Source organism: Malus sylvestris, chromosome 7 (assembly GCF_916048215.2).
Source record: "Malus sylvestris chromosome 7, drMalSylv7.2, whole genome shotgun sequence".
NCBI classification, from domain to species: Eukaryota; Viridiplantae; Streptophyta; class Magnoliopsida; order Rosales; family Rosaceae; genus Malus; species Malus sylvestris.
Genome location: NC_062266.1, coordinates 20,966,339 through 20,987,832, shown reverse-complemented (window position 1 = coordinate 20,987,832; position 21,494 = coordinate 20,966,339). Strand labels below are relative to the sequence as shown.

General features: G+C 41.2%; 1 protein-coding gene and 1 long non-coding RNA gene across 3 annotated transcripts; both read right to left on the bottom strand.

Moving 5' to 3' along the window:
- Nucleotides 1-2,777: 2,777 nt before the first annotated feature.
- Nucleotides 2,778-9,278, bottom strand: LOC126630811 (common plant regulatory factor 1-like). Of its 2 annotated transcripts, none has more exons than XM_050301016.1 (14): nucleotides 9,131-9,278; nucleotides 7,318-7,831; nucleotides 6,220-6,370; nucleotides 6,066-6,128; nucleotides 5,870-5,965; nucleotides 5,683-5,760; nucleotides 5,215-5,250; nucleotides 4,960-5,120; nucleotides 4,695-4,743; nucleotides 4,507-4,555; nucleotides 3,919-4,166; nucleotides 3,738-3,815; nucleotides 3,519-3,644; nucleotides 2,778-3,412 (listed from the first exon to the last, which is right to left on the bottom strand). In XM_050301016.1, exons 3-14 carry the CDS (start codon nucleotides 6,280-6,282, stop codon nucleotides 3,176-3,178), a joined length of 1,284 nt encoding a protein of 427 aa, XP_050156973.1. In that variant the 5' UTR covers nucleotides 6,283-6,370; nucleotides 7,318-7,831; nucleotides 9,131-9,278; the 3' UTR covers nucleotides 2,778-3,175. The 2 variants fall into 2 exon arrangements, with proteins under 2 accessions (XP_050156973.1, XP_050156972.1); XM_050301015.1 differs by having other exon boundaries at nucleotides 3,919-4,169; nucleotides 9,131-9,277.
- A 10,851-nt stretch (nucleotides 9,279-20,129) lies between these two features.
- On the bottom strand, nucleotides 20,130-21,177 carry LOC126630817 (uncharacterized). Its single transcript, XR_007626121.1, has 3 exons — nucleotides 21,099-21,177; nucleotides 20,429-20,923; nucleotides 20,130-20,302 (listed from the first exon to the last, which is right to left on the bottom strand). It is a non-coding gene; the product is annotated as an uncharacterized LOC126630817 (long non-coding RNA).
- Between the last annotated feature and the right edge of the window lie 317 nt (nucleotides 21,178-21,494).

Sequence of the window (21,494 nt, the reverse complement as noted above, 5' to 3'; positions counted from 1 at the left end):
CAAAAGAAGGATAAAGCACGAGACAAATATGTGAGAGATGTTGCTCTCTTTACGCCTTGAATGAGTTGAAAAACACTAATTCTGAGTTTTTATTAAAGAGGTGTAAAGATAAATTTATATATTGAATTGGGTTTGTGAGGATAATTTAGGTAGAAAATTTGAGTTTAAAAAGATATTAATAGTTTAAATAAAAGTAATACAAGTGTAGACAATCAATTGGTGTAGAGAAATGTTATAAGGTTCAAATAAAATTTGGGGTGTGATATCCACACATCCCATTTTACTTCTCACACACCTTCTTAATTTTCGGCCGTCGGATCGGATGAATTGAAGAAGATCAACAGACATAAATTATCAAGGGGTGTGTGAGAAGTAAAATGGGGTGTGTGGATAGCACACCCCTAAAATTTTTGTTTTCTAATATCTTCAGGTCTTCCAAGTATCCAACAATGTTTAAAAAACAAAAATAAAAACGCAAAAAGGTCATATAAAAATTCTCATGTTTATGTCACTTAATACTACGGTCTAGTGATATTCTTCTTAATTGGTAAGTGAGAGGTCTTCAGTTCGATTCTCGCCAAATGCAAATTTGAACCATATTATTGTTAGCTTATTGTGAGGCTTGGTCATTCCCCCACCCCTTTAGTGTAGATATCGTGTGTTAAAAAAGGAAAAAAAAATCTCAACTTTAGGAATTATGGCATTAATTGATGGCATATTTGTTGATTTGCCCCCAAACTTGTATGGAGCTGCTAATTCCTCATGTGAACTTTAATTTTAACCGATTACCCCCTGAACTTTTATAAATAGCTAATTTTTCATCCATCTTGATCACAGGAACAACACATGACAATTGTATGAGGGCAAAAATGGGGGAAAATTGAATGAATTTTTTTTTAAAATGTAATCCCAATGGGAGAATTAGATATTTATAAAAGTTTAGGGGGTAATTGGTTAAAAGTAAAGTTTAAGGGGGAATTGACTAATTATACAAGTTCAGCGGGTAATCAGCTAAAATTAAAGTTCATGAGGGAAATTGGCAATTCTATACAAGTTAAGGGGGCAAACCAACAATACCTCTTAATTAATGGAGAAGGCGTGAGCTTCAGCCAGTTGCCCTTTCGATAATTTACCGAGCCCTCCATTTTCCTACTCAATCCCACCCAGTAGAGTAGACAGTCCGATCTGCTCCAAATTAATTTTACAAATCTGAAACTTATATGAACCGTGCAATGTAGTCTGATGACGACCTCGGCATGCGCTTTGCCGGAAATAATGATAGGATCAGACATGATAAAAGGGTAATTACAAGAAAGTAAATGCAGAAAATGGAAAAGAAATCGAAGTAAATTCCTATCTTCATTCCTAGTCTCTCTATATCATCAAAGAGTTTTAAATACACCCAAAGATAGCTAGGGTTTGAGATGTAAATTGGCCTAATGATATTACATATGTAATGAGCCTAATAGATAATAATAACAATAGTTGGTCTAATTAATCTAACAGTAGCCCAATAACTTAGAGTCGCATCAAATAATGACGGCCCTAACGGTACCACCATGGGTTCTCCGATTTCAATTGTAGGAATTGCAGGAAGTCTTGATCCTTCACCCCGCCATAATAATCTTCCTCGCCCGGATAGGGTTTAAGATATGAGAATCGAGAAGGAGATTGAGTTTGATTAAGAATACGCTTTTGTATTGGTTTTTTTTATTAATACCTCACATATTGTTGAATACACCTCACATAATATATATTATTAAATCACTCATGTATCCTAACATGAAATGACTATTTAGCCCCAAAAAATTTAAAAGAAATTGAATACACAAATTATTTACTAATATGAACCATGACTCTAAATTGGTTGTCTAAACTCAGAACCCTAAAATCCTAAAACCCTTAATTGACAAAAACCCCCAAATTGATAGAAACCTAAGCCCTATTAATAAAAAAAATGTTACAAATTCGACGTACTTCATTATGGATTTTGTAAGAACTACAACATTTTTTTATTATCAAAATCTATAACTACAAAACAAATTTTTGATTTCTCAAAAAAAAAAAAATCCATTATAATATAAGCAATTTTTTCTCTAAGTGGTAAGCTTGGCAGTTGGCACTACTTTCTTTTAAGTTTTGTACAGTAAAAAGAATTGAACCCATTATAATTTTGAAAAGAATAAAAAATTCACCCATGTTCTATCATTTTTTTTTGGGTCAAAATTTTGTAAGATTGACTTTAGATGAGTAACAGAGAGAGATACAAATTTTGGATTTATGCTCTAACAGTAAAATAAACCAACAATCGAATATCATGCAGTCGACCTCATAATTAACATTTACATGTTTACCGAGAGTCTTGAAATTTGGAGGTGTGGTAATGAACAATGAGAGAATGTGAATGTATGTGAAGAATGTGAGGGTGTATGTAGAAAGTTTGGGGTGTGATGGTAGTATAGGAAAGTATGTAGAGATGTACTAAGATAAATTTTGATTGAAAAAGTAGATGTAGAGTGTATTCAACAATATATGAGATGTTAATAAAACAACCCTTCCGTATTTCATTATATTTTTCAGTTTTTTATTTTAATTTTTAAATATCAAATAAGAAAAGTTAACCGAGTTATCTGTCGATTTAATTACTGGGACAGGTATTAAAAAATTAAAAAGAAGACACAATGAAAACACAATAATGAGGACAACAGACCCATGGTTGCTACGTAGTTATTAAGTCATACTAAAGTTTTCATGCTATTCAACCCCAAAAAAAAAAATTTTACGTTAAAAATGTGTCACAAATAAAAGCATACATTGACGTAGCAGAGTCATCACATTTAACTGTTTAAGTTTACATCACACACACACGCATATAATTAAGGTTGGTTGTTGTGTTCTAAATCTCTCCACTCTTCAATGTACATCACCCTTCAGTGGCCATTCCAGCACATCTGAATTCTAGTCTTTTAACTCAAGATTAAATCAGAAAAAATAAGCCATTACTTCTTCCATGAGATAACTAACCACACTGTAAAAATTAGAGCCTCAGCTTTCACCGCGATTCCAAGCCGGCTCAGCTGTCGCGTTCTCCGGCTTACTGTTAGCAGTAATTTTGGGCTTGTAATATGCCAAAACTACATAACTAAATAAACTGCACAAATTACCGGTCTATTGATCAGCCAGCGGCGACTGCATCTGCCCTTGGACTCGCGTCCAGGAGTTGGTGCAGCTTCGCCCCATTGTTTTTCTCATACATGTCATTGTCACCGTCTTTCTCAGCATCCCTAGCAATGGAACCTGCGTTATTAACTCTTGACAGTAGGTTCTCGGTACTGAAAGGCTGGACCCTCTTATCATCGATGTTCATGATGATATCTTCCATTCTTCCTGCACGTGCGTTTTTCAGTTTATCCTAGTATGTTGAGAAAAGAAGGTAAGTTAGCACAAGAACAATGGCCGCATAAATTTTCATCAATCTCCGAGGAAAGAAATGATTCTGAAATAGCATGTGGACGTACCAATAATGTAGTGTTTTCTAGCTTGAGTGTAGCAGAATTCTCTGTTAATCGGTTTATTTCAGATTTAAGTGCCACATTCTCTGCAGATAAGACGTCAACCTGTTGTGCAAGTTCTTCTGTCTCAGCCTGGACGGAATAAGCATTAGCATCATATCTTCATATTATGAACACATTCTACAAATAGAATATTATTACATAGCTCTTTCACAATTTCCATACCTGCTTCCTCAACCTGGATCTTCTAGCAGATTCCCGATTTGATTGTTTCCTCCTTTCCCGTTTCATCTCCCGATCATTCTGCAAATCATAATCAATTACATTCGGTGGTGCAAAACTTGGATGAAAGTATGAGAAACTAAAGCATATCTAACAACTACAAAGTGACATGCGCAAACCATACATCTATCCAGGTTTCAGGAGGCAAAACTGCACAGGATTGTGGAACACAGGTAGGACTCGTCTTTGAGTTCAAGATAGGTGGGTTATTGAGTTCCAACACCGTGGTCACACCAGGAGAAACAGCTGGTCCTACCACTTTTCCCGGGATACTAGCAGCAGCAATAGTTACACCCAACACTTTATCAGTAGCCGCATTTGCCTCCTTAGCAGAAACTGGACCAGGCTGCATGTCAGTCTTCCTATCTCCAGCTGCTGGAACAAATATTGAGCAAAAATACGTGTCAAAAGCAGGTTAAAACAAACTACTTCAGATTTTGTGTACTGTAAAACACCAGTGAATCTATCACTGCATCAAAGCGGAGGATCCTGATTTTAAACCTCTAAAAATATTGCCTATCAAAGTCTCAGTTAAGTGGTGGAGAGATGTTCACATGTGAGGGAGTGTGTTTGGATGTAAAACAACAATTGACTCACATCTTAAGATTTTAAGCTTTATGAAATAAGAGATATTTACTAAAAAAGGATACTGATTGCAGGCCAACTTTATTGTTCATCAAGTTGTAACACTTGGTGAAGAACAGAGTAATACCAGTGGCTGGTGTTCCCTCACGACTTCTTTTTCTTCTGGTTTGAATTGCCTGGACATAAAATAGGCAGATAGTGCAATTTAACTTCGCTATTAATCATCAATAAATATACATAGAATATTCAAATCAAGTGAAAAAAAAAAGGATGGAATAGCAGAAACATGCTACAAGCAAATGAAGAAGTCCTCACCGCAGCAGTATTCCCATCACTTCCATCGCTAGAACCTTCAGTTTTAGAACTGTTAACATGGTAACAAACTCACAAAATCAGCCCTTAAACAATATATTCACACGAAAAACGTAGAGCCTAGTGAACAAATTTTCCAGATACACATGAGCAAAAGGAGAATTCCAGTCCACCAGAGAGTGGACCAGAGTGGTGTGCTAGGGGGGGGGGGGCATATCTAAAAGGTGGACCAACAAAAGGAAGAAATAAGATAAACTGGTTTACAAACCTCCGGGAGAGACTCTGTTCAGCTCCACCTTCAGCATTCATAACATTACCACTGCCTATTGACATTGCAAGCCCATCAAATTCTTTCAGCTTTTTCATTAACCCTCGTTCTGTATTACCAGATGACTTTGTAGGTGTTTCCATATTCAAAGGAGTTGCGGCCTGCATTATTGCACCACAATAGTTACATTCAAAGATAAAGATGAAACACTCTGTCTAAGGACATATGCAAATCAGGAGGTGAATCTTCACTTACAGCAGGTGAGGATGGAACATCTTGACCATGGGATGCCTATATCAGGAACAACAATTCGTTAATGCATAAGAAACTTCCAGTCTTGTAAACATTACAGTTATATCACACGGGAAAAAAGGGGGAGGGACGTGGAAGGCACTGGATTGCGCAATAACTTTTAACCAAATAGGGTGGACGGAGTTATGAATTATTGATTGGGAGCTATATCTAACTCTACATCATTTCCATTGGGGAAGCATGGGAAGATCAGCGGCAATTGGAATGTCCAACAAGAACTAGTACAAATACGTGTACACAATAATAGTAAAGAATGTGGGGCAAATACAATCTAGCCTCCGCTTTCAAAAGGTATAGCACTAAAGTTGGGGAACTTTAAAAATCAATAAATCACTCTTCAAACCGCGAAGCAAACAGAAAGTCTAATGAAATGTAGGATCTTCAACGAAAATGATGAAAATTTAAACTTACAAGGGGAACTGCCGGATGTGCGTAAACACCTCCATGTGAGTATACTGCGTAAGGTGCACCATAGGGTGGCATCATGTGCTGAAAGAATTAACAAGTCAACAACTTCTCATACAGTATATTCCAGCATGCATAGGCAATTGCTAACTTAAATTGAATGTTTGAACCACTTTGATGAAAAAGAAAGTACCTGTGGTGGTCCCCACATATAGGGATGAGGAGGGTGCCCAGAAGCCATAGCTGAGTTGTAATATGGAGGGAGAGCAACTCTGGGACCATAATAAGCCTGAAGGTACAAAAGTTTAGCGCGAATCAGTTCACATGAAACGGTGCAATACAATTCCACTGAAAGTTGTTCGGGCAAAAATGAAAAACAAATGCGTAACCTGCATGGCTCCCCAATCAGGACAGACTTGCATATTGGTCTGGTTTGTATGATTTGTCTGATCCTGTCAGTATAAAACGATTGGGTAATACTTAGAAACAAGCCCCAATAGTAAACCACTAAGGATATCACAAAAACAATGTATATGTGCTTACTCCCGGCAGAGGCGAAGATGATTTTTCAGATTTAGCAGACTTCGCATCATCATCCTTTCCCATGGATAAGGACTATAGCTTATTCAACGATAACGTGAAGAAGTATTGCGATCTTCCTTGATTAGAGCATCACTCCTTTCATCTGTCCAGACTGCACAGAGCATAAATTAGCACACCCACAGTGACCGAAAAGGCGAAAACAAAAACTAGCAAACCAATAGGCAACTGTATGACTCAAAGATGACAGATTTTGGTAAAGATTTTCTCATCTGAGATAAGAAATGTTGAAAATTTTGGATAAGCAGCTTACAGAAAATATGCTTATAAGTTTCTGCTACTTGCACATTTTTCAACAAACTATATTTTACCTATGCCTTGCATACAAGAAATTAGTGTACATCTATCACCCAACCTTTCTTACGCTCTTTCAGAAATAAATTAAGACCGATGAATCGATTCGCCTCCATAAACAAACTCAATTAACGCTAAAGCAACGACAAGAAAACAACACGTTACTTGAGATTGCTTGATGCACATACGAAATGGAGTTCATATCTTCCAAATCAAAAACAAACCGGTCGAAACCAGAGGAATCGGATATCTGCGGAAAATTTGGAAAATTGATTGAAGACGGTGCTGAATACTTCACACTAGAACAACAATTGAGACTTCATTCATTTACCAAATTTTGTAGCAGCAATAGCATTTGTAGCAGCAATAGCATTTGTAGCAGCAATAGCATTAGCATTAGCTGTTTGGTGAGTGTTCATCAACTAAAACTATATTAATCACTAATTTGTCTTACTTCAAAACAAAACAAAACAAAAAAGAGATTTCTTCCGGATCAATCAAAATATTCCACTCTAATCCTCAGTTTGGTTGCTAAGGAAATCTCAAGCTGACGGAAAAAATTATAGAGACGCATACTTTGAATTCCTTCATCTACCTACACATGTTCTCACCGTAATTCCGTTCAAGTAATAAAGAAATTATGCCCTTTCCCCTTACTTTATCCATTTTCTCAGCAACCAAACAGAGCCTTAGCCTAGCCACAGTCCAAACGTAAAAAAATCAACCGGAACTCCAAATTCAACGTACCTGGAACTCTCAATTCCGAATCTTCACCTGCCGACGTCCGAAATCAAAGCTAAAAAGAACAAAAAATCTGCAGAATTTGCTTCAAAATTCCTCAAAGGTTCAACTATCTTCAATGGCTACCAGGCTTCAAAACCCCTGCATTTTCCTTCTCTCTCTAAAATTTTCGAGAGAAAGAACTTGTTTTATATCGCAAGGGAAAACAATAGAGAGAGGGATTGATGGAGGAGAAGAGCAAGAGGGAAAGGGAGGGGGAGGAAGAAGAAGGGCGCCAAGGCAACGCCCACGTCACGGAACACGTGTTGTATGGAGGGAGGGCGTAGACGGTACACCGTATATACGAAGTTCGTGTAGTGGTTGTTGAGCTGGCCCGTCGACATTCGCGCTGGCCATTTTTATTTATTCCAGCGTCAGCTTGTCCGTACACGTGTTCAGCGGCCACTCGATCTACGCGTCCCGGGTTCCGGGTCCAGCTTGGTCCAAGAGAACATTTTTAATGTGGTCAAGGTGTAGTAGCCTACGTGTATATGAAAACGTCTTTTGAATTTTTTTTTTAACAAACAATATTAGTTACACCGATGAGAATGAGGTATGATAAGTCTCACAATAGATTAATAATAATATGATTCAAATTCGTTTTTGATGAGAATCGAATATAAAACTTCTTACTTACAAATAAAGAAAAATATTACTAAATCATAATACTTATTTGAAATTATCACCAAAAGAAAGTTCCTTTGGACGGACTAAATGGGGTCTTTGAGCCACACGTTAACAAGATCGTAAGATACTTAGATTAAGATTATGTCTCTGATTTTTCTTTAAAAATGTGATTTGGCAGATATTTTAGCTGGCGCCCGGTGGGACATGATTTTCAAAAGTCATGACGTGAAGATCCAAGCTATGTGCCACATGCCATTGTTGCACAAATTAGCTTTTGATTAATCTATAGATAGTTTTTCATAATTTAATAATTTAATTATTAGTAATGCTAGAAATATTAAATTTATAAACAAAATTTACAAGCTAAATGTTATGTTACCAATAAAAATGAGCACATTTATCAACGCTTAAATAATACTTCGATCATCAACCTCTATATCATTTAGTTTACAAAGTTTTATTTATAAATTTAATTTCTCTAATATTATTCTTTAGTTATTGTGCCCCATATTTTGATTGCATGGTTGCTTCTCATTGGATAACGTTTTCTTGAGATCATTCTTATTGGACAACATTGATCCTCCGATATAATTTTTGGAAAAGAGTGAGGGAGATCCTGTTTTTATATCGTATTTTGATAGTAAGTCAGTAAAATATTATCTGAAAATATGATTTCTCTAACATTTTTATTTTATAAACACCAAAATAGATCCTTTTATTTTAAGGAAAACTAATGAAAAGGGCTTGAAAACTTTGAGTTTTAATTATAAGGACAAAATAAAGGGTAAAGTGAATAGTAGCATGATTGACTTTTTAGTGTAAAAATATGATTTTTCGTTGAAGTGAACAGTACCGGGTACTTTTCGTTAAAGTTACATTTATTTTATTGGTTATTCTTTTCGGCTTATTGGCGATTTCTTTGGCAAATGTTAATGACGACAACCAATACGGGAAGTGATTTCTTATTAGATTGAAATATTGTAGGAATTAATCGCGCTTCATTTCTAATCACTCAAATGTTGCATAAAAACTTTGGTATAACTAACTAACTATAATATTTTTCACAGCAAATTAAACTAACGTTAATTCAAATACGACTAAAATACAAATATATCATATTTTTGTGAAAGGTGTTCCATACTTGAGCCAATACCTGTGCAAATGTAGACGATGCCAAAAACGTTTGTTCTCATAAGCAAAGCAAGCAAGCACATCTCATCACCACCGAGTCCGACGCGGCGTCCACTCCTTGTCTGACGCATCCTGCCCTTTTGACTCGAATCTTACCCAGTCGCCACCGCACTCCGCCCGCCTTCCCCCACATCTCCATCTTCTACCTCACCATTGCGTCACGCCCAATGCCTCGCCTCGGTCGCCATCCCAGAAACATTAGAAATTGGAACTCATATATTCGGCCAGATATCGCATGGGTCCCACCCCGACGCAAATACAATCGGCGGTTTACATTGATCCCATCCGACGGCGAGGAGATCGACACGACACGTAAGAGATAGAGAGGGAGAAAGTATGGAACTGTCCAACTGCCAACGAGGCCTTTCCTTCCTTTACCAAAAAGAGAAAAAACAAATGGGCAACGCACTCATCTCAACACGTACTTCCTGCTGGGCCCTACCTGCTTCCGCACATGTCGGTGTCTGTGGTCCCGTCGGCTGACGTGTTCCACGTAGATTGACTCGGAAAGGATGTGGGGTGCAGGCGAGCATCGATTGTGTAGCCAGCTCAAATATCATGGAAAGGAATCATATGGATCCCTTCCTCCTAATTCATCAAATCAGGAAATTTGTACTATTGAAATTTAATCTCACGGATAAAGTTATTATAATTTTTAAAGTGAGTCCACGTTTGTAACTATTTGATCAAACTTTAATAGTACGAATTTCCTGATTTGGTTGATTAGAAGAAAGGAATCCTTCCAAATATCATGTTGCCGATACTTTCTAGAGATCTTGAAACTGCTAACGGGTCAACACTTGCATCCACGTGGGTGCTACATTCTAGTGTACCCATCTCTGAATAGAAATTCTATCCGGATCTTCTTTGTGAAAATTCTTATAAATTCTCAAATCGTGTTCGTTTCATATATCTGGTGTGATTAGAAATTAAAAGACAGAAACTCCTTAAGAAGATACGGAAGTTAATGATACATTCCAAGGTAAAACATTTCGTTTGGCTTCTTGTTCATGAAAGACTATATACTATGATGAAATTGAGTAAATTCATTCAGAATATTAACAAATTGTGTCCTATGTGTGGCAATCAGGACGAGACTTAAAATCACCTTTTTCTTAATTGCGAGCATGCTAAAGAAATGTGGAACCTTTCCCCGGTAAGTTCCTAGAAGAATAATTTGACCCAATTTAATAATGTGTTAGATTTGATGGAATTAATTGACAATACTGAGTGTTTGTACCATACTTGACCAATCCCGAAACTACCGAGCACCGGCCAACGCTATACTGTCAAGGACCCAGAAGAGTTCCCCTCCGACCAGGAGGCCAATCACTACTCGACACGTGTCAAGATTAGAAGCCAATCAGAGCGCAGCACGTGTCGACATCAAGAACCAATCACAACATGACACATGTCAATGTGACAAAGCTACAAGTTTTTCTATAAATAGGGGTCATTCCCCCACAATATTGCCTAATGCCATTTTGTGTTAAATCATTCACAAGAACTCACTAAATTGAGAGCTTGATCCTTTGTACTTGTGTAAGCCCTTCACTACTAATAAGAACTCCTCTACCCCGTGGACGTAGCCAATCTGGGTGAACCACGTACATCCTGTGTTTGCTTCTCTGTCTCTATTCATTCACGTACTTATCCTCACTAGTGACTGAAGCAACCAAGCAACCAAGCGAAGGTCACAAAACCTGACACTTTCTGTTGTTCCAAGACCTCCGGTTTTGTGCATCAACATTTGGCGCCGTCTGTGGGAAACGACACTTATTCCTACTCTCTTCAGCTGTGTCAAGCTGGTTTCTATCATTCGTACACTTTCTTTTGACCAGGCATCCCTCTCCAACATGGGAAGCGAAGGAAGCCACAGCACACAGAATGACACCCCCCTTGCACATAGTGCGAAACAACGAAAGAAGGAAGGAAAACGAGTTCTTCTTCAAGCTAAAGTCGATGAGTTGGAAGCTCAGAACAACAAGATAGCAATGAAGAATGAGGTCCTCCAGGAGCAATATGAGAAGCTCTTCGAGACACTCCACGAAGCTAGGCAAGCTCAGACACGCGAGCTTGTTGCCCCCGTGGAAGTCAACCATCAACTGGGTGCCCTCCAACATGGAGGGTCACATGCATTCGACATAGATATCCCTGATAGGGAACAGATTACCCCTCGACTTGATAATCAACATGAGGCTTCTCTTAACCCAGTTGCTTCAACCCGAACCATGAGAAGTGGAGGGAGACACCTCCTTACTGAAGGGGCAGAAGGATCGAAAGCCGTCTTTCGCGATTGTCGGGATTTTCTGAAGCAACGTCGAGAGAATTCCATCCATATAAGCTCAAAGATTAATGACCCAAGGATTTCTGAGAGACTCGGTCCCCTGCCACGGCCCAAGCCGGCCACCAATTTGGGGAAGGGGCAACAAGTCCCAGAGAGACATGAGGGTACAGGGGACTCAGAGGTGTTCCGACAGACATACCCTGGAAGCCAGTACAGCGAGTCCAGGGAAAAATCACATGCCCTTGATCAAACCTTCCTAATTCCAAGAGGAGATGGAGATTTACGAAAGAAAGCTCCAGTGACACATAACTCCGCTCAGGACCCCCTTGTCCTACAACTTCTTGAGGAAGTAAACAAGTTGAAGGCTGAACGTCAGGCTGAAATACCTGACTGGAACCAACCCAGGCCTGGCCCTCTTACAAGGAGGATCCTCAACACCCCCCTTCAAGCAAAGACAAAGCAAAAGCTTGGCTTGCAACTTTATACTGGAAAAGAGGACCCGATTGAGCACCTTAACCTCTTTGAGTCCACCATGGCATACCGGATGCACACCGACGAAGAGCGATGTCTTCTCTTCCCCTCCACCCTCTCTGGTGGAGCTCTAAATTGGTATTGTCGTCTTACACCTGAGACGGTAGACTCATTTGAGGAATTGAGGAAACTATTTGTTTCCCAACACATTTTCCAAACCGATCGCTTGCACTCTGCAGATGACTTGTACACTATCCGCCAGAAGCCAGACGAGTCATTACGTATGTATGCTGGCCGCTTCAGCCATGAATACTCCCGGTGTGCCGAAGCAGATGACAAGACTGCCCTCAAAGCCTTCACGGCAGGCCTACGTGATTGTTTCTTTAAATACATGATCAATGCCAATACTTGGAAGACTTACTCTGAGGTGATGGCGCAGGCTTATAACCATGCCTCCGCCGAGGCAAAGACATATCAGGAGAAACCCCCTACAACCATCCTTTATCAACAAGTGGGAGGTGGAAGCCAGACTCACCTAAATGAGAAGACCTCGACTTCCCAAACAGCAGTGGCACCTCCCCATGCCTTGCATAATGCTTCACCGAATCAACAGACATATCAATTTCAAGGCAAGAGGAAGGATTTCCATCCTCACCACTCTCATTTCAGTAAAAAGAGTAAGGGACACTATCCCGATAACCAAGGGTATCGCCACAATAACGCTCGCCCCCAGGCAGTCAATGCAGTGGGTCAAACCCGCGTCAAGATACCCCCTACCCCAAGGTATGAGACATACACGCCCTTGAATGCCACATGCGCGGCCATTTACCCCAGCATAGCTCACCTGATACCAAAACCAAAGCCGAGGCACCCAGATTACACGCCCCCGAATAACGCGGGCACGTTTTGTTGCTACCATGAGCATAACGGCCATGATAGCGAGAAATGTATCATCCTCCGTGATCGTATTGAAGCTTTGGCACGAGAAGGAAAAATTGATCAATTCCTTCTTCACCCTCAAAAGGATAACCGTAACCAACGCCAGGTGAATGTCATATATTCCATAAGCGGCGGCACACCCATATCTGAATCTTCCAATAGGGCCATGAAAAACAGTGAACGAAGTCTGAGGCCTGGTCACCAAGTGTTTCACGTGGAAGACATCAGGGGAGGGAAGTATCAAAAACCTAACTGGGATCCGATATGTTTCTACCCTGAGGAAGAAAGAGGCATCATCTACCCTCATAACGACCCATTGATCGTGGAGGCTCACATAGCCAACTTTGATGTTCGACGAATCCTCGTAGACACAGGGGCTTCGGTCAATATCATGTTTGCCGAAGCTTTCAGGGCGCTCAGTGTAGCTGAACACTTGCTCGATCGCTCGATTTCTCCTCTGATAAGCTTCTCCGGTGATATCGTGCAACCCTTAGGGAGCATACATTTACCCTTTACTATTGGTACAGGCCCTTACACGGCTACCATTACCACTAACTTCCTAGTGGTTGACTGCCCAACGGCATACAATGTCATCTTTGGGCGCACAGGCATCAATGATCTCAAGGCTATGGTATCCACGCATATGCTGTTGATGAAATTTCCAACCCCCCATGGCAACGGCTACATCAGAGGAGATCAGCTTAGTGCACGATCATGTTACAACACTTCAGTTAAGCAACAACACTTGCCCGGACCCAAGGAAACCCTGTCTGTACATGACCAAGTCACAAAGACCAGCTTAGATGAAGCGAACTTGGATCTTCCTGATAGCAACAATCAACCCGATGATCCTCGAGATGACTCTTTCACCCAGCAAGCCCAACCTGCTGAAGAGTTGGAGAAGGTACCTATCTCAAGAGATTATCCAGATCGCATGGTGAAGATTGGCACCACATTGTCACCACCCCTTCGGTTAGCATTGATATCTTTTTTGAAAGAGAACACTGAAGTCTTCGCCTGGTCATACGAGGACATGCCAGGCATCTCTCCCGATGTCATCTGTCATCGTTTGAGTATTGACCCCAAGATCAAGCCGGTGAGACAGAAGCGAAGATCTTATGACGCTGAACGATACGAGGCAATGAAAGCAGAAGTTGAAAAACTCAAAGGCATAGGCTTTGTCCGCGAAGTCAATTACCCGACATGGGTAGCAAATGTGGTCCTTGTTAAGAAAAATCCGACCAAAGAAAGTCTTTTGCTTCAAAAGGTCTTGTGGAGAATGTGTGTTGACTACACCGACCTAAACAAAGGGTGTCCGAAAGATAGCTTCCCTCTTCCTCTTATTGACAGACTTATAGACTCTACGGCCGGGTGTGAACTCCTGAGCTTCATGGATGCTTACTCAGGATACAACCAAATCCTCATGAACCCTTCGGATCAAGAACACACAGCCTTCACTACCGACAGAGGACTATACTGCTATAAAGTCATGCCTTTCGGCCTAAAGAATGCATGAGCGACTTATCAGAGACTAGTCAACTCAATGTTCGCCGAGCAGATTGGGAAGAGCATGGAAGTTTACGTTGATGATATGTTAGTCAAGAGCAAACATGCTGACCAACACATCACCAACCTATCTGAAACTTTCACTATTTTGAAGAGGTATCGAATGAGGTTAAACCCCAACAAATGTGCCTTCGGCGTAGGCTCTGGCAAATTCTTAGGTTTCATGATTAGCCAACGAGGCATTGAAGCTAATCCCGAGAAGATCAAAGCAATCCTCGACATGAAGGAACCGGTAACTTCAAAGGACATCCAGAGCCTTACTGGCAAGGTGGCAGCCTTAACCAGGTTCATTTCTAAGGCCACAGACAAATGTGCTCCCTTTTTTAAAGCACTTAAGGGAAGTAGGAAGTACATTACATGGACTGATGAATGTGCCGAGGCATTCAAAAACCTCAAGGAATACATGAGTAAAGCCCCTCTACTCTCCAAGCCCGAGGTAGGAGACATTCTCGTTATCTACCTATCGGTATCAGCTTCAGCCGTAAGTTCCGTTCTCATTCGAAAGGATGGGAATATTGAGCGACCTGTCTACTACGCTAGCAAAGCCCTACAAGATGCGGAGACACGATACTCCAACATTGAGAAATTAGCTCTAGCATTGGTCATGTCTGCTCGGAAACTTCGCCCTTATTTCCAAGCACACGCCATCATCGTGCTTACCAATCACCCTCTTCGACAGATACTCCAGAGTCCTGACACGTCTGGGCGAATGATCAAATGGGCGATAGCATTGGGTGAGTTTGACATCTCCTACCAACCAAAACCAGCCGAAAAAGGTCAAGCAGTAGCAGATTTCATTGCCGACTTCACATATCCGGTTGACATTGCTTCTACACCTGAAGCAGTGGCTTCATTACCCCCGGAAGCTCAGAAGGTAGAATCAACGACCTCAGCATGGAGTCTGTATGTTGATGGCTCATCCAACCAACAGGGCTGTGGAGCGGGACTAGTCTTGACTACGCCCGACAAAGTAGCAATGGAGTATGCTCTTCGTTTCAAATTCAAGGCATCAAACAATGAGGCCGAGTATGAAGCCCTTCTAGCAGGATTACGTTTGGCCAAACACCTCGGGGTTAAACAAATTGATATTTTCAGTGACTCCCAATTAGTGGTCAACCAGGTTACCAACAACTTTGATGCTAAGGACAGCTCCATGGCAGCATATCTTGCGCAAACACAACTTTTGCTCAAGCACTTCCACTACCAGATCACCCAAGTTCCTCGAGCGGCAAACAGTCATGCAGACGCCCTGGCTCGCCTCGCCTCAGCTGTGGAAGACAAGATTGGAAGAAAAATTCATGTCGAACTGTTGGCAACACCAAGCACCATGGCCGCAGAAGTATGCAACTTACAACAGGGGGATAGTTGGATCACCCCGATCTATAATTTCCTTGCTCATGGCACCCTCCCAAATGATAAAGTCCAGGCTAAGCAAATTCGATACAAGTCTACCCGCTACCTGATCATCAATGATCAACTCTATAAGCGAGGTTTTAGCCTGCCATACTTAAGGTGTCTTACGCCTGCCGAGGCGGAAATCGTCCTTCGGGAAATACATGAGGGAGTCTGTGGAGATCATGCTGGATCTCGGTCCCTAGCACACAAGACTTTTCGCCAAGGATATTACTGGCCAACACTCCACCAGGATGCCATCAAAGTATCCCGCTCATGTGACAAATGTCAACGATATGCAACTATTCCTCATTCCCCTCCAGAGCCTCTTACTCCTATGATCAGCCCTTGGCCCTTCGCCCAGTGGGGACTTGATTTGATCGGCCCAATGCCGGCAGGGAAGGGCAAAGTCTGTTACGCAGTCGTTGCAGTGGACTACTTCACAAAGTGGGCTGAAGTAGAACCCTTGGCAACCATTACTGAGGCAAAGATAGAAGACTTCGTGTGGAAGAACATCCTTTGTAGATTCGGCATTCCCAATGCGATAGTCACTGACAATGGGCGACAGTTTGACAACAAGAAGTTCAGGTTGTTCTGCTCTAAGTTCAACATCAGCTTATGCTTTGCCTCTCCAGCTCATCCCCAGTCTAATGGACAAGTTGAGGCCATCAACAAAATAATCAAGCGCACTTTGAAAACCAGCTTGGACAAAGCTAAAGGCTGTTGGCCAGAATTTGTACCCCAAGTTCTTTGGTCATATCGCACTTCATATCGGACTTCAACAGGAGAAACTCCATTCTCACTTGCCTTTGGCACAGAGGCGGTTGTCCCTGTTGAGCTCGAGCAAGCAACATTCCGAGTCCAGAACTACATTCAAAGTGAAAATGACAAACAACTCACCCTCAACTTGGATTTAGTCGAGGAACACAGAAACCAAGCTCACTTGAGGAATGTCGCCTACAAGCAGCGCATCTCCAACTATTATGACTCTAGGGTCAAGCTTCGTTCTTTCAAAATAGGAGACTGGGTCTTAAAGAAAAGATTACTCTGCGACAGAGTCCCGAGTGAAGGCACACTTAGTCCAAACTGGGATGGACCGTATGAAGTCATTGGCATCAGTCGCCCTGGCTCTTACACACTTAGAAGCTCCGATGGCAAGACCCTTGGCCATCCATGGAACGCTGATCACTTGAAGTACTACTACAAATAGACTCACGATGTACAAGTGTTGAGCTATAGCCGTTCGGCATCCTATGTAATGAAGGCCATTTGGCAATGAATTCAATAAAGAGGTAATTTAGCCAACTCAGCCCTCACTCTTTTACATTCCTAGCAAGGGAACACTCAAGTGTTGAAACCTCAAAGCAGATATATCCAACACGAAGCAAAATCTAAGTATGTGTCGACAAGACTATACAAAGAAAGGAACAACCAAACAATGGCTTATATCCAAACAATAGATCTATTCATACATAGCCAAACATGCATTAATAATAGTGCAAACACTCATAAACACCTAAAATCCAAAACTCTCAAGCTTATAACATGGGCACATGTTATACACACATCAGACTACTACATCCAGAATACATGCAGATAGTAAAGACACTGCTATTCATTCTCATCTGAAGCCGAGCCCCTGGCAGTATCACTCCGTGTCCTACCATCATCCTCTGCATCCCCAAGATCCTCTTCACCATGCTGAGTCTGTGCATCAGCACTACCTTCATTATCAGACTCATCTTCGCTGCTAGGATCAACAGCAAGGACAAATGTCTCGCCCTTTCGATGATGCTCATCTATATCTTCGTGGTATTTTCGAAGAATGCTCCCATCATCATAACGATCAAGGACGGCCATCCATTTCCTTTTTTCAAAGCGAGCTTCTTGAGCACAGTAGGGTTTAATAGCAAGATGAAAGGTCGAAGAACTTAAGTATTCTTGCACAGCAGCCTCCCTTTCAGTTGGAATGCTCTTCTCCAGTTCAGAAATCTCAACTAAGGCACCATCCAATTTTCCCCTAACCTTGGATACTTCCAAGGTAGCCACCTCCAACTGTTTTTTAGTTGCCTCAAACAATTTCTTAAGCCTTAGGTTCTCACCATTTCGCCTTTTCAAGCTCTCCATGGTTTCGTCCTTCAGTTGGAGGGCCTGAGTCAAAAGTCCCTTATTCCTCCGGGCCTCGTCCACAAGCTGCTTATTCTCCTTCAGTTTTGCCTTGTACCGTTCAACCTCTTGCAGTCTGTCGTGATACTCGGCCATGACCTGCATGGCAAGACGATCATCACTACCTAAATAATGATAATAAAGAGGAAAAAGTAAGGAAATGACAAAGTAACACTCACATATGAAGACAGCTTCAACATCCGGTCGCAATCCGATTCATCCTTAGCTAAGGGCTCTCCGAGCTCATCGAAGGCGAATCGACGCCCTGCCAAGCAATTGTTGATATCCCCAAAATCCTTTGGCCGCGTGGCAACCCTCAAGTCCTTCCACGGGACACTGCCAGCTCTTTCCTTGCCTTTCCCCTCATGGCGGGAACCAGGATCACTTTCCTGGACAGTGTGCTCCATAGTAAGAGGATGAGGCAACAGTCGGCTCCCTTCTCCTGCAACTACGGCAGCAGCATTATCAACGGCCTTGACTCCAGTCTTCCTAAAGGCAGGCCCCTTAAGGACCACATCTTGGGACTTAGGTCTAACGGATGGTTCCCCTCGGAACTTATGAATTTTCTTATGCGGTAGGATGTCTTCCGAAGGAACTAACACTGGTGTTTTCCTTTTATGGGTGCTAGTCCCTGTTTTCTTGCTTACCTTCTCCACTGCATAAGGAAAATCAAAATAAGAAATACAACTTTCCAAATAAAGTAAGGAATTGAGCTAAGTTTACATGAAGGATACAACTTACTCGATCGTCCCTGGCTCTCGGAAACTAAGGGTTGGAAACCGTACCGACGAAATAAGGGTCGTAGCTTGCTTAAGTGTCTATCCTCTTTGGGCACCCTCAACACCTTCTCTATGTCAGATAGCTCCTGCCCAAACAGTTGGATGGTGCCCCGCGTCACTACATGAAGCAAAGTGTTAGAAGCAAGAAAAGACCACAACAAATAGCAAATAGTACAAACGGTGGATACGTTACAACCTACAGTCTGGAAGTGAGTAAGCACACGTCGCTCAGGCGTGACACCCTTATCATACTCCCAATCATTATACAGAAAGCACCAACGGTTTTTCCATGTGTAGTATGCCTTTTTCTTACCATACACAATACGCTCTCTTTCACTCCGACATGCACACTCGGCATAACCAGTGCATGATTTTGCTGGGCGCATCTTGTAACAGTAACGCCACTGATGGAAGGAAGGCTCACACAACCCACACTCCATCCAAATGATATAAAATCCAATCAAAGTATCCCAGAAACCAGGATTGAGTTGCCCAGGTGCATATCCGATCAAAGATAACATCTTTTGCAACCACAGATGTAAAGGTAGTCTCACCCCTAAAGTCAGTAATATCTGGGTGTAGAACATAACATGACCCTGGGGAGGCTCAGAAGGCCATTCTTCATCATGTACCAAACGTATCCCTACACTACGAGGGATATTACATGACTGCCTTAGCGCCTCAACCTGCTTCTCATTATCTAACAAGTTATTCTTTAGATGGTCTGCTGTGAACTCAGAGCGAACTATGGGTATGGCATCAAAAACAACCCCCTCACCCAACGCCATGGAGGAAGAACTAGCAATAGCTAAAGTTTGACGGTTGGGAAGATCATCCAATGTTTCTCTAGTACCGGACTCTAACAAAGACCCTGAAGACTCCGACATTGCAGACTCAGACTTAGAGCTAAAGCTAGAAGAGCCCTCATCACTAGAACTTCCAGGCTCTGACATCTACAATAAGAAGAAACAAATTCTATCACTACATGCATGATCAAAACATAAGGAAGTTCCTATATTACCCACATGAAGATGGTGCAAAGCGATGCCGGAACCCTTCTCAATCAGAAAGCAATCCGTCTTCCACAGTCACTACAAAACAAGCAAATGAAGACCGTGTCAAGCGCCAAAAAAAAAAAAAAAAAAAAAAAAAAAAAAAAAAAAAAGGCTTCATCCAAAAAGCTTCACCTCCAAAGCTTCACCCACAAAGCTTCACCTAAAAAGCTTCACCCACAAAGCTTCACCCAAAAAAAGCTTCACCCGAAAAGCTTCACCTCCAAAGCTTCACCCACAAAGCTTCACCCACAAAGCTTCACAAAAAAAAAGCTTCACCCACAAAGCTTCCCCTAAAAAGCTTCACCCACAAAGCTTCACCCAAAAAAGCTTCACCCGAAAAGCTTCACCTCCAAAGCTTCACAAGGGCCCAAAGCTTCACTTAAAAAAGCTTCACCTACAAAGCTTCACCTAAAAAAGCTTCACCTAGAAAGCTTCATCTACATACTTTCACCATCAAAGCTTCACCATCAAAGCTTCACCTAGCAAGCTTCATCTACAAAGCTTCATCTACATACTTTCACCATCAAAGCTTCACCATCAAAGCTTCACCTAGCAAGCTTCATCTACAAAGCTTCATCTACAAAGCTTCACCATCAAAGCTTCACCTAGAAAGCTTCAACACCAAAGCTTCACCTACAAAGCTTCAACACAAAACCTTGCTCCAAATAAACAAATTTTGTTCACAAAACCTAAACATTTTTTGTTTTACACCCACAAGGGCCCAAAATCTTCCTTCTTATTTATTCACTTATATATGTTCCCAAACATATTATGATAGATCAAATAATAATTCAAAGTCCAAAATTTAGTTATGGACAAAAATACAAGCAATTCACCAGTACTGAAGTTGCTACAAAAACTGGAATCTTCCCCAGCCTAGAAATCCAACAAAGCTTCGCCTCCTTTTCTCTATCAAATTTTTGCAGCTGCTGCTTCTCTCCAATGGAGCTGAATTTTGGACACCCTCTAGTTCTTGAGCAGATGAACAACTTTCAAGAAGGAACCATTTCTGTTTGAGCCACGGAAATTAAAGTGTTGAAGCTCCAAGCATGACAGTCGGATTCTTGCAGATTTCGAAGCTGCTGTGATGTTTCGAAGATCTGGAAATATTTAACCATTAGTTCATTCTGAATTTTTGATATGTTATGAAAGAGACGATGAGGAACAACTTCAATGAAGAAAGTATGCTGATCTGAACAATAGAAACTGGAGTTTCGAAGCTCACAACAAATCTGACGGGTTGACAGAAAAATAATAACCAGTCATTCATCATACCTGAATTTCTTGAGTTATACAGCTCCGAGGGATCTCAATTTTGGATATGTTGTAGTTCACAAGTTAAGGAACAACTTCGCGGAAGAAAGTTTGTTGATCTAAGCAAGAGAAAATGGAGTTTTTGAAGCTCACAACAGATCTGACGTGTTGACAGACAAATGATGAACAATCACTCGTCGTACCTGAATTTCTAGAGTTGTACTGATCTGATGGCTCTCAAATTTGGATATGTTGTAGTTAAGGAATTAAAGAACAACTTTCATGAAGCCAACTTTGTGATTCGAGCTACAGATGATGGTCTTATATTGAAAACCAATTCCGGGTGTTAGGGGAAATGAAAAACAATTCCACCAAAGAAACATCATTATGATGTTTCATCATTATGGTGTTTTCATC